This window comes from Gallus gallus, chromosome 1 (assembly GCF_016699485.2).
Source record: "Gallus gallus isolate bGalGal1 chromosome 1, bGalGal1.mat.broiler.GRCg7b, whole genome shotgun sequence".
Classification (NCBI taxonomy): Eukaryota; Metazoa; Chordata; class Aves; order Galliformes; family Phasianidae; genus Gallus; species Gallus gallus.
The window spans coordinates 144,648,796-144,661,545 of NC_052532.1; the positions used below are offsets into that span (position 1 = coordinate 144,648,796).

The window sequence follows — 12,750 nt, forward strand, 5'->3', positions numbered from 1 at the left end:
CCGTGTTTGGATCCACCACTCAAGGAAGAATGCTTAAGTTAGCTTACACAACACTTGTCCTCCTTCCATTCAAACACTGTAACTACTAATAAAGAAATTAATAAAATTGCATGTGTGACATCCTAACTTCTTTCCCTCTAAGAGCAGGACTTTTGAAAGAACATTCCAAAGAAAGCATGCAGACAACAGAGAACACCTGCAGTGCACACTTACTAAAATCCATCAAGTGGAACATCCAGCACAAGTATATGCAGCAATTCATCCTAAGCACTTGGTGTAGCTGCTGCAAAAAATCAGGCATCTCATACAGCCATTCAAGCCAGTATAAAATCTCTGAAATACCATTCTATGACTTTTCCCTTTTTCACAAATGCAAGTTTTATCATATTTACTTCTTTCCCAACACCCCAGTTATAGCACAGAACCTACTCATCTACGGACATCTGCTTTTTTGCAGGGTATTATGACAAAACATGTAGCTCTGCTGTCGCTATTCTCAGATAACAAAAGGAATAACACAATGACTTTAAAATTATTAAAGGGAAGTAAAGAGCGGGAGCTGAGGAAGAACAGAACTGCATTAGAAGTGTAACACAGTGATCACTTAGCACATATCCAGACAAACCATCATAAATGATTCAGTCAACAACATCTGCCACATACCAGAAGACTGAACTGCTAGAAAAGGAAGATGGTAATAGGCACCAAAGCCAAGATTTTAATCTTAGCACAATCTCACTACCATCAGAAATAGGTTATTGCTGAGTAATTGAAGCAGGATCCTCATCCAAGTGCTAACTGATGGCTTCAAGAACTTTCCCTGTTGTCTGTCTGCAGTTCACACCACCTTGAGATTCTCAGTCTTCTGTCACTCCCGGGAGGGGGGGGGGAGCATCTTCCTATGCACATCACAACATCTACTTGGGCTTAAAATTACTATTTCAGATCCTGGCCGTACTTCTGAGCTCAGCATTTACAGACTCACTTTCCTTACTCTATTTAAATAACCAATGCCTTTGAAGTACTATCCTTTTGGAGAAATTAGGCAGTGATTCGGAACAACTCAGGCTCTACTACTACAAGCAGATTTTCTTTGGGAATCGTATCAGGAGAGTGGCAAGTCTGCTTGTTGTTTTTCAGGTTTTTATAATGTAGGAAAATTATCCACCTTTCAAATTACTCTCTGCCCACTTTTTTCCCCCTCTAGTAATAATGTTTTCTGTAATCTTTAGATGTCCCTTTTTCAATTATTCATTCAACTGATTCACTTTAATGCTTAAAAAAAAGAAAGAAAAAAGAAGCCTGTGTTCAACTAGCATATTTAACTGAGATAATACTTCTTAATGTGAAAAGGTCAGTTTTATAATCAGAATACAACACAAAGTTGAAATCAAAGACTAATCAGACACATTAGAGTAGTCACAGTGGTAGACAATCCTGAACCAAAGTTTGATAACGCATGGCATTTCACATCATTGAATGAGTTTAAATTCATTTTACAAGAACTCACCAATCCTATAACGTACCCATAACAATCCTGTTACCATAAAAAACACAGCAAGCAAATCACAAGACATCCATCCATAGCTTTATATTCCTACGCAGGTTTTATACCTGTTTCTAGATTTCACTGTAATTTTCCATGCCATTAGATCATTATTAGAATCATAGAATCCCCAAGGTTGGAAGAGACCTCCAAGATCATCCAGTCCAATTGCCCACCGACTACCAACGTTGCCCACTAAACCACGTCAGTACAACATCTCAATGTTTCTTGAACACTTCCAGGGACAGTGACTCAACCACCTCCCTGGGCAGCCCATTCCAGTGCCTAACATTACATTACAGTTAATACACAATTACAATACTTTATCATATCAAGTTTATTTCTAACTTGCACGTGTTCAAAAATCACCCTCAGAACCCTATCTAAAAGTGCGAACACGTCACTTTAACACAATCTCCCTCTCAGCTTTCAGGTGAGACACTTTAAACCCTATCATAGAGGATAGTATGTAAGTTTTCAGCACATCACCAAGTGAAAAACCACATAAAGTAACCAAGCCATTACTGTGACAGCCCCCCACAGACAAAGTCACATGAGTAATGGAAACTTCTACTCTCAGGCTTCTCAAAAATGTCATCCTGCTTGAGAAGTGTATTCCTGTCCAGTTAAATGAAGAAAGATGAACTTTTCCAGATAAACAACACAACTTCCGAAATATTTTTTTCAAGTGTTTCTGGGTGTAAGCCAGTAATTTGCTTTACCATTCAACGCCATACAGATCTTTACCAAGGACTGCTGCTGTGAGGTCACCAGTGAGAGAACATCCCTGCTGCTTCACAGTACCATCTGCCTCTACCTGTAAGACCAAAAATGACTCAAGAGGCCAGATGCTGCACGACTAGGCATTCTGACATCCAAACTAAATGCCTTGATTAGAATGGAAAGGTAACACTCAGGAAGCAAAATTCTGGTCTGATAGATCTGCAACAGCATGAGGGATGCAAACATGTCCTGCCAGCCCCTGTGGTACTGCTGTCTACAGGCAGCACTAACATATATGTGCACACGGAGGAAAACACACAGGGTCTCTGTGTCACGTAATGAATGTAGAATGAAAAGATAAACTCTCATTTTGACCCTGAAAAGCTAAAATGTGCCAAATATTATCTTCAAAGACCTTGGAATACATTCGCAGTCCCAAAGCACCTTCTAAGTGACAATTCATCCAAGCAACAGGCAATAACAGCACTGATGCTGCAATAGACAGACAGATCAGTGAACAGAGCAATTTTCTAACACTAGTGAAGCGTGCCAATACCACAATGAAGAGAGTAAAACCAGTTCTCACTACACATCTTTGCTTCTGGAGAAGTTCTCCCCAGAATTACCCTCATAATCTCCCAGGCAAGCATCACAGCTTACCACTTTCTTGGCTGACACTGCCACTTTCAAAGGACAGAACTGAGGAAAAAGAGGTGTCCCTGGAGACTTTCAAGACAAGGCTGGATCAAGCCCTGGGCTACTTGACCTAGCTGTGGCGTCCCTGTTCATTGCAAGGGAGTTGAACTAGATGGCCTTTAAAGACCCCTTCCAACTCTCAGGATTCTATGACCTGTCACAGAGGGGAAGGCTGATGGCACAAGTTGTTGCGGCTTCAGAAGCCACCGCTGCATTAAGAACAACATGACAACTGCAGTAGCAGTAACAGTTACAGCTTTTGATATGTTTTTCTGTTCCCTGCCTGTTCAGCACTCATCGGTGAGGTGATGCAGCAGCTGAGAATACCAAAAGAAGCAGCAAGACTAAGCTGCTGTTCCAGAATCGCTCTTTAGGGAACAGCTTTGCCCCTTAGGCTGCTATTCTGGGCCCAAGACTCAAGTGTTGACTTGTTCAAGGACGTCACTGCCAACACCAGCTGATGGGCTGTGGCTGCAGAAGCTCAGGTTAGCTCAGGACATTTCTCTGCAGATCCCAAGTGAACACGCACCAGAGCTGCAGAGGAAACATGATGAGAGTTTTAAAAGCCATTACACATCTGGAAACTTCCCCAAACGAGCTGGTTGAGGCAGCCACATCACTTCCATACAGACAAATTAACTGCTGGAAAACACGACAGTGATATGAAATACACATGAAATATCTGTTAATGCCTATACACGAGATATGTGAGTCTTTCAAACCATGACTGATGGATACCTGAATGCACGGTTTCTCCCACATCAAGTGCACTGGCAGAGTCTACAGCCTATGGGGCTTTTTTCATTCTTTCCTGCCTTCAACTGCTGTTCAGCTATTCATCCACTGCATTCCACGATCTGAACAACAACCAGCAGCATGTCCAGAGGTGGCATTTCAAAATAGAGTTTTCAAGGACTCTTACTTTTCTCCTTTCAGACACAAGTCTGCTAGCACACAAGACAGAAATACCACTAAGAGCACAAACAACTCATTTTGAGTACTAGGAAACCTTGCTTATCCTCTATCGTAATGGTTGTTGAAACTCACTATCTGAATTCATATCTAAATAACTTGTAAGTGTTTACCAGACACCACGTGCTTCTGGGAAACTGGAGTAATCCCATCAGATCCGAGGAGTAAAGCCTGTCTTTGCTGTCATCGTGCACTGGGTCCTGAACAGCAGCTGAGAGCAAATCAGAGCATGCTACGGAGGGAGGACAGCACGAGATACTGACACGTGTAATACTGCTGGAGGAAGGTGGAAGATGTCACAAGACGGCACACCAGCTGTGAGGATTGAACTTTCCCCGAGTGATCACTTTTTAGGTTAGTTGATCCACTGTAATTATTTTCCCAGTGCCTCACCCTTTGGAACAGAACGTGCAACATGAGAGGACCCTGCAAAAATACTGAAGTTATTGCTGCCAGCAAGGATGATATGACTGAATGAAATATCCTGGCTCACAAAAGCAACTCCTGCCCATAGGCACACAGTGCAGGCACAGGAAGGGGATGTTCAGCTCAGACTGCCACGTCACAGCGTACTCTGGTGGTTAATCATCATCATGGCTGCAAGTGAATGCAGTCCTAAGTGTCACTACAGGAATGGATTTTCACCAGAAGCTTACGAACTTAGTGCAGAACCTTAACATACATCCACTTAACATGACAAGGAAAATCTAGCCTGCGCTCCTGGTTTGCTCTTATGCTCCAAAAGACCAAATGATTTCAGTCCTGCAGCAGGAACACATTTGGCAGAAAGAAAGTCAGAAAAGAGACCAACGGTGACCACATTTTAAATGTTTTCACAAGACGTTGGTAGGACCATAATCAAACCTGTAAGCTATACACTTACTGTCTGAGGAGCAGTTGGTTCCAGCCTAGGTCACAAACTACAAGAGGAGGGAAGGAGGGAAGGAGGGAAGGAGGGAAGGAGGGAAGGAGGGAAGGAGGGAAGGAGGGAAGGAGGGAAGGAGGGAAGGAGGGAAGGAGGGAAGGAGGGAAGGAGGGAAGGAGGGAAGGAGGGAAGGAGGGAAGGAGGGAAGGAGGGAAGGAGGGAAGGAGGGAAGGAGGGAAGGAGGGAAGGAGATCTTTGCTTTAAATGGAACATTTGAAAAAAAAAAATAGAAAGTGAAACGGTGCTTATCTGAGCAGTCTCTTCTTCCTCCCAGCCACAGAGCATATTACCCTACAACTATTAATATACAATGCTGGAGACATCAGGTACAGCTACAGCACTGTGCTGCACAGATCCCCAAGATGGTCTGAAATTAGCTAGCTCTGTGGCAGAAGTGCAACAGCCACATTTGTGCAGCACGCAATGACTGGCTAATTGAGCTCCTGTGGCTGCACAGTTCCCAGGACTCAAGCTCATGTTTTGAACCATGTTGCACTCTAGCATGCTGTTGTACAAGCTAAATTGTTTTCCCAGATACCACTAGACTGCCTAATACTTATGCACACAAGCCTGATATATTCAATACATACTCCATTTTTCTTTTAGTCACATTACAGAGCATCAGCTTATGTACCTTAATTATTTTCCTAATGCCTGCACACAGCATGCTTCAGGGTATACAAGCTGAGGAGCACATTACTGTGCTTTTGCCTTGGGGACATTCAACCAACTGTGAGCATTACACCACAAGGTTCACAGAGAGGTAAATGCCCAAGTTGTGTTAGAGGAAACCCTTACATGTAAGTTCAAAGAGTTCATCTCCCTGCTGCTGCACAAAGTACTTTGTGCACAGTAGGCAAAGTAGTCAAACAATTTTCAGGTGTAGCAAGTGGACACGCTTTAAACTTAGACTTCAGTTTTACCTTAAAACCAAAGATGAGCTCAGGCTGACTCTCCTACTATACATACCCCACGGACAGCACTGAACATAGCAGTGCTACAGCACCAAGCAGCTCACCCCACTCCAGTGCTGATACACTCATGCTGGCCTTTGCTGAGCTGCTGCAGTGCTTCAGTAGCATTATTCATGGGACGTGGGCACCTGGCAAAATGTGACAGATAGAATCACAGAATGGTTTCCGTTGGAAGGGACCTTTAAAATCATCTGGTTCCAACCCCTTGCTATAGGCATGGACGCCTCTCTCTAGACCAGGTTGCTCAAAGCCCCATCCAGCCTGGCCTTGAATGCCTCCACGGAGGGAGCATCCACAGCCTCTCTGGGCAACCTGTTCCAGTGCCTCACCATCCTCACAGTGAAGAATTTCTTCCTAATATCTAGCCTAAATCTACCTTCTTCCACTTTAAAGCCGTAAAGACGGAGCCAGCCCAGGTCTAGCACCACAGCCCACCCCTAAAGCCCCTCCTGAAGGCCAGCTGTCACAACATGCTTCTGAAACACAGTGCAGGGGTTCCTTACAAGTGAGCTCAGCTCCAGCCAGGATGCTGTCCTGCTGAGTTGTTCTCGTATGTCTGTGCAGGGCCTTCTATGACCCAGAGTAATGGGCTTTTTCATTTCCCAGGGCTATACCAGTCCTTCCAATATTCCAATATTCCTTCCAACAATTCCAGAAAATAGCAAGTTTCTGCTAATGTGTGCAAACAGTCCTTGTCCTTTTAAATGGTGTTCTCCCTTTTCCCCCGATTTCCATCCCTTGTAGCTGTAACACATACCAATCGTGTTTATTTTTACATCTCCCCGAGCAAAAACACGTGTCATGCACTGAGTAGGTGTGCTATTGGCTCCCAGCAGAGTCATACCTGATATTGCCTGGTAGGCATTCAGCAAATCTCTCCTAGCAAAGGACCTACTTGTTTGAACTGGCTTGCAGGCATCTGGGATCGGATTCCTTTGCTGGTGGGGCTTGCTTTTATCCATGTCTCTTTTCTTTCATTTTTCAAGAACATCTCTATCTATATACGTGATTTTAAAAAGCACTGAGCTATGATACCATGTGTTAGAGAAATACTCTATATAACTAATTTAAACCACACTGCTCAAAGCCACCAGACAGCTCCATAGGAAACGCGTGGGTAAGGTCGAGGACTCCATTACACAGGTTCAGTTGTTCAAGCACTATTTATGAGAAAGTCAAAGTTCACCAAATGTGGTCAAGTGTAATATCTGAGGCCGAATCTGTGATGAAGTACTTACAAGTTTTGAATGCTCCTTCCATGTAGATAGCACTCTTCACTTCACTGAACTACAGAGCCAGGCCATGAAAGGAACTTCTCTGCATGGCCACCTACCATAGTGCAGCATCTGCTGGCACCCATAGCACAGGGATCATCCATAAAGTTATCTCAGGGCAAATAACACAGAAACAGTTTGCACTTACCAATAAGTTTGAAAAATATTGCTCCGCATAGCAGCAGTACATTAACACAAATAAAAGTTGGTCATTAACCAAGTGAAGATTGAGTAAACAGGAAGAGCCAATGGCTCTGTCCATGCCTAGATACAGATGATATTTTTTAGGACCATTTTAACAGCTGACTCTAAATAATGGAACAACTGCCTCAACAATCAGGACAGCTATGGGATATAAGTAGGCTTCAGAAGAGCTTAGCTGAGCTAACCTTGCTTGTAAAGTCAATAGTAGTATTCCCAATCACCTTACAGTACAAAAGCAAAATGTGTTCAGATTTCCATATTATGTTTGGAATGTTAAACAATAACTTAATTCTAACAAGCACATAGGCTTTTTATTGGATTTACAAGCTGTCTTCTCTGAAACACCCACAGTTGTCACGTCTGGGATAAAACAAAAGATAGAACCAACTATAACATTAATTTAAGGCTCAATAATTTTTACACCATGCGGATGAAAAATGCCTCCTCACCCTAAACTCAACATTCTAATTAAGTTCATTCCACACAGTGAGGGTGAAAAATAAGGCCAGTTTACAACTCTTACTTAACAAGCAATTTGAAAGTATCCTAATGGTGTCAGAGTCTCCCTGTAGTTCAAAAGAGTTTAGTTTCCATCAAAACATGAACACCAAAACATGAGAAGATGGGATGCAAGAAGGGGAAGAGAGTAATGGAGTATCAGCTGAAAGGAGACGGGCTTTGTCAGAAGCTGATCCTGAATTTGATCTATGGGCTGCACTAAACTCAATGTAACAATTATCAAATTGTTTCTCTCCTGGCAACACCAACTATTAAACCCATCTTTGCATCTCTGTAATGCTCCCAGAGCCTGCAGTAGTCCACAGTTACTCACTTTGCTTTATTCCAAAATCAGCAAAGTGAATAATAAACTAAGAATTCAAAGAACAAGGACTATAACATCTCAGTCCAAGATGCTACCAACCCTCTTTAGATCATTATTACCAGATGGAGTAAAAAGTTTAAAGCCGGCTGCAATTGCAGCCACCGGGAATCAACGGTCATTCTCCTGTCCCTTTCAGACGAGGATTAAACGTGATGTACAAGAACCAAAGAACTTCGGATGAGTTAAGAGAACTATTTAAGTTCTGATAAAAAAAAGTTTCAGAATCTAAAAGAAGCTTTTAAAAAAGGTGGCTGGGCCAAACCACCACACACCTGGAAAGCTGCCTCTGGCACTACTGGTGGAATGCTTTGCCTAAGGAGCCCATTCAGACTCACATCACCAACACCCAGCGGAGCTCTGGGGTCACTGGCTGTGCATTTCGGCATGGTGAGAACTCTGTTGGAAAGTGTGACAACAAGGCAGTGGGATAGAACGCAGCAGCCACTCGCATTTCTGACACATCAGAAGACGTTAAAACCCTTACTCTGAGACAGATAAAACCAACAGCTACGTCAACTTCTAAATGACCTAAGTAGGCATTGAAGGCCAGGCTGGATGTGGCTCTGGGCAGCCTGGTCTGGTGGTTGGCGACCCTGCACATAGCAGGGGGGTTGGAACTCAATGATCACTGTGGTCCTTTCCAACCCAGGCCATTCTATGATGCTAATGATATATGACTGAAGAAAATGAAACGACCAAGATTTGCCAAACTGTACCATTATGTGGCTCAAACCGCACACTACAGGTGTTATAAAGGCACTCAGAGGGCTATGGGAGCCCTCAGCCTGACCCGCCACGATCACTGTACTGCAGTCTGCCTGCTGTCTGCTTGCCCTGTCTGGGGTGAGTTCGTTAGGAGCGCACTTTGTACCAGTTTACTGGAGAAAAGAACACGGAGGTCGAACCACGTACACCGTACCAGCAGAACGGCACCTCGGCGGGGCCCTTCTCCCAGCGCGGATGTTTCCGATGACCACAGCTCTCTGTGCGGCACAGACCCCTCTGAGAAGCCGCTAAGCGCTGACCGCGGCTTTCCACCCACTCAGCCAAACCAGGCACCTTCTCACGCCGCGTTCTTTCTCACAGCTTCACACATCGACTCGCACCTCTAAAGGGCCGTTCCTCTACGGCACGGAAACAATCGCTCACCGGGAGCCGTGACTCCAGCACGGCGTTACCGGATCTCCCCCTTCAGTCCCCCCCCCGACACAGGCAGGACCCGCCGCAGCAGGCGGCTCTCGGCCCGCGCCTCGCGCGGCACCGCGCTGTCAGCCCCCGGCCGGGTCGCGCCGCTCGCCGCGGAGGTCACGACGCCGCCATAGGGAAGCGTCCCGCCGGCAGCGCGGCCCCGTCCCGCCCCGTCCCGTCCCCCGGCGGAGGGGCCGTCCGCCCGCCGCGGCGAGACGCCGGCACACCCCTCGCCGCCGCCCGCCCCCGGCCCCTTCCTCCCGGGCGGCGGCGGCGGCGGCGGGGCCGGTACTCACAGAGCCCGTTGGAGCCGGTGCTCGTGAACATGGCGGCGGCCCGGCGGGGCCCAGCCGCGGCGGGCGCCGCTAGCGGAACCCCCGGAGGCCGGGCAAACCCCGAGGAGCCGCGGCGGGCCCGAAGACGCGCGAGTAAGGCGGCCGCGACGGGCCAAACGGCGCCGCCAGCGAGCGGGCAGCGCCCCCTACCGGGCCCGCCGGGAGGGAGAGGCGGCGGCGGGTGCGGGGAGCCGGGCGAGGGCGCGCTGGAGCGGGCGCCGTGGTCAGGATCGGGGAGGAAGGGGGTCCATAAGGCGCAGGGGAAGCCGAGGCCGCGGGAGTGGTGGTGGTCAGGCGATTGGATCGCTTGCACGGTCTGGCTGCCACCCACCAGCTCAGCTGCCCGGGCCCCATCCAACCCAGCCTTGAGCGCCTCCAGGGATGGGGCACCACAGCTTCTCTGTGCCAGCGCCTCACCGCCCTATGAGCAAAGAACGACTTCTTCCTAACATTTAACCTAAATCTCCTCTCCTGTAGTTTGAAGCCATGCTCCACTGTCCTATCGCTACATTGCCTGACAGAGAGTACCTCTCCAGCTTTCCTGTAGGCCCCTTCAGGTACTGGAAGGCTGCAATGAGGTCTCCTCAGAGCCTTTCTTCTCCAGGCTGAACTAGCCCAGCCCTCAGCCTGTCTCCATAGAGGAGGTGCTCCGGTCTTCTGATCATTCTCATGGCCCTCCTATGGACCCACGAACGGCTCCACGTCCTTCTGGTGCTGGAAGCCCCAGAGCTTTGCCTTTCTATCTTGATGCATCTTCCATTTAGTGAAAAGGGGATATACAGTAACCAAAACAGGCAAAGTACACGGTGTTAATTAACCCGCAGCCCAGACAGTGGGCAGATTCAGAAGGCAGGTGGAGGCCAAACCCACAAGCAGCAGCACGGGACATCTTGAGGCCACAGCAGAAGACCACCTTGTTTGCATGGGGCTTTAGAGGTAGCTCATCACTGCCCCTGTGAGAGTGCACAGTGAGCACTCGGACATTCCAGGCATGGGGAAGGCCAAGCAGTGCTAGGCTGATATAACATGTGTGAGTCCAGGTATTTCTATCTAATTACTTGCCTCTTTCTAAAGATGAATTAAAGTTGAAATCTGTAGTTACTCTGCAGGCACTTCAATCTGTAAGTTTTGGAAAATTACGCCTGTCTCATCCCAGGAGCCCACAGTGTGTCTGCACAACAGCCACATGTATGTGCTCATTACAGCTAACGGAGGCACAGTCCATACATTCAGTGGGGACTGGAGAGCATTTCAGATGATCAGAGGAATGTGTCTATTTGGGGACGAAATGAACTACTCCCTAGAGGCCAGCAACTATTGATCAGAGAGCCTCTAGCTGTAACAGTATGCTATGAACCTTGCTCATATATAGGTATCAACATCTAAGGTAGGATGAGGCAAAATCCACCCTGAATTTCATTCAGAGCCTGAATCCTCCCTCAGTTTCATTCAAACATGGTATAATAAGGCAGAAACTAGCGGGGCACCAAATTTCAGTGAAATGTTCAAGTCTACACAAGAAACCCGAGCTTACTGAAATAAGTTATACAAGGCATTTGGAAAGGGACAGTGCTCTGCTCTGTGTCACAGATGTGATTGCCAGGAAGAAGGAGGATGATGTCTGTGAACTTAGAACCGAGAGCCCCAAAGTCCCATTTTCTAGCACACTGAACTGTGAGCCTCAACTTTGATGATTTCCCTTGATTTATGTTCCCATATCGTGTCATATTAGAGAGATTCTTCTCCGTTCAGCACTGGTAAAGGATGGAGGTCCGAATCATTAAACATCCAAGAGTCTTAAACATTTTCTGCTGAGTAAGGCTGAATTTGGGCAAACACTTAAGCTCCCTTTTGAAAGCAGCTCTGTGGACTTTGCTATCACAAACAGATATTGAATGAGTAGCAAGCAGTAGTGCAGCATCATATCATAATACATACTGGCAGATTTATCAGTACTGCTGGGATATTGGGAGCTGGCTCTGGATTTCTGTGCTATTGTACATAAGTCTACAAATATACTACTGAGTCTATAAAGCATCTAAGGATCTAGCATCTAATGTCTCTGTTTCAAAACCAGATTATTTTTTTCTGATATTAGATCAGATGAGATGCATAATGTGTTTCTGAGAAAACTGTGTACCCAGTGCTAATAATTATGCTTTCATGTACCAATTGAATGGTACAGGAAATGTAGCTTTTGCCTTCAGACACAGTGGCAACCAGAGACTTCATTAAAGAAGAGAGCTTTCCTGCTGGCGTTGGCAGCACCAGCTGATAGCTTGTCATAAGAATTATGTAAATGCTTTGCATTATTTAAATATGAAGTGTTGTCCACTTTGGAGTTAAATGAAATCGTCAGTCCTCGTGCCTGCCTTGGAACATATCCCAGAATAGGAAAGCTAGCACTTATCTGCTAATCTACTCAGAACAAGCTTAGAAGGCTTTGACACTGCTCAAATGTCAGCTTAAATATCTGCATTTGTTTTTTACATCTAGTTAGTGAGGTCAGTTTGGTATGTTCAAAATAAACTTATTTAGATAGCCTGCTCAAAAATCAAATCAAATCAAATCCCAGGAGAACAGAAATTATATTTCTCTTTTTCTAACATGATTAGATTTCTTTCTTCTTCGAACTTGCAGTGTTTTTAAACCAACTCTTAATTACTAATTAATCTCCAAGAGTCAGGTGCTCCCCTGCCATGAAGAATGAAGGATAGCGGCAGAGTAGAGCAGGATGGAAATGCAACACCTCGCACAGGAATCTGCTGTCTTAACTCAGTGCTATCAGAATTCTGCAGGTTCATGGGAGATCGTCCCTCATGTCTGAGGTTTCTGTGGCTTTCACCCAGCGTAGCACATGCAGCTATTACAGCTACTGGAAATATCAGCAGATGCCTGGAAATAGGTTGATGTTAAACTTAATGATTTCAATAACTTCTTCAACAACTAACAGTTCCCAACCCTTGTCTTCAGCTGCAGAGGAATGTAAAGAAGAAAGCTGTACGCCATATATACTCTGCAGAGGAGATG

General features: G+C 45.9%; 1 protein-coding gene across 5 annotated transcripts in view; it reads right to left on the reverse strand.

The window, feature by feature from the left end:
* Positions 1-9,841, reverse strand: part of UBAC2 (UBA domain containing 2) — a 97,046-nt gene extending 87,205 nt beyond the window's left edge. For 4 of the 5 annotated variants that reach the window (XR_006939280.1, XM_015274298.4, XM_046941219.1 and 1 more), the window contains exon 1: positions 214-7,978. Coding sequence is in view for 4 of the 5 variants with exons in the window: in XM_015274298.4 (XP_015129784.3) it covers positions 214-301 (88 nt within the window). In the remaining variant the exon portion in view is untranslated. Of the gene's footprint in view, positions 1-213; positions 7,979-9,681 lie in introns of those variants that run through there. The other variant, NM_001006268.2, reaches the window with a different exon arrangement.
* Positions 9,842-12,750: the final 2,909 nt, after the last annotated feature.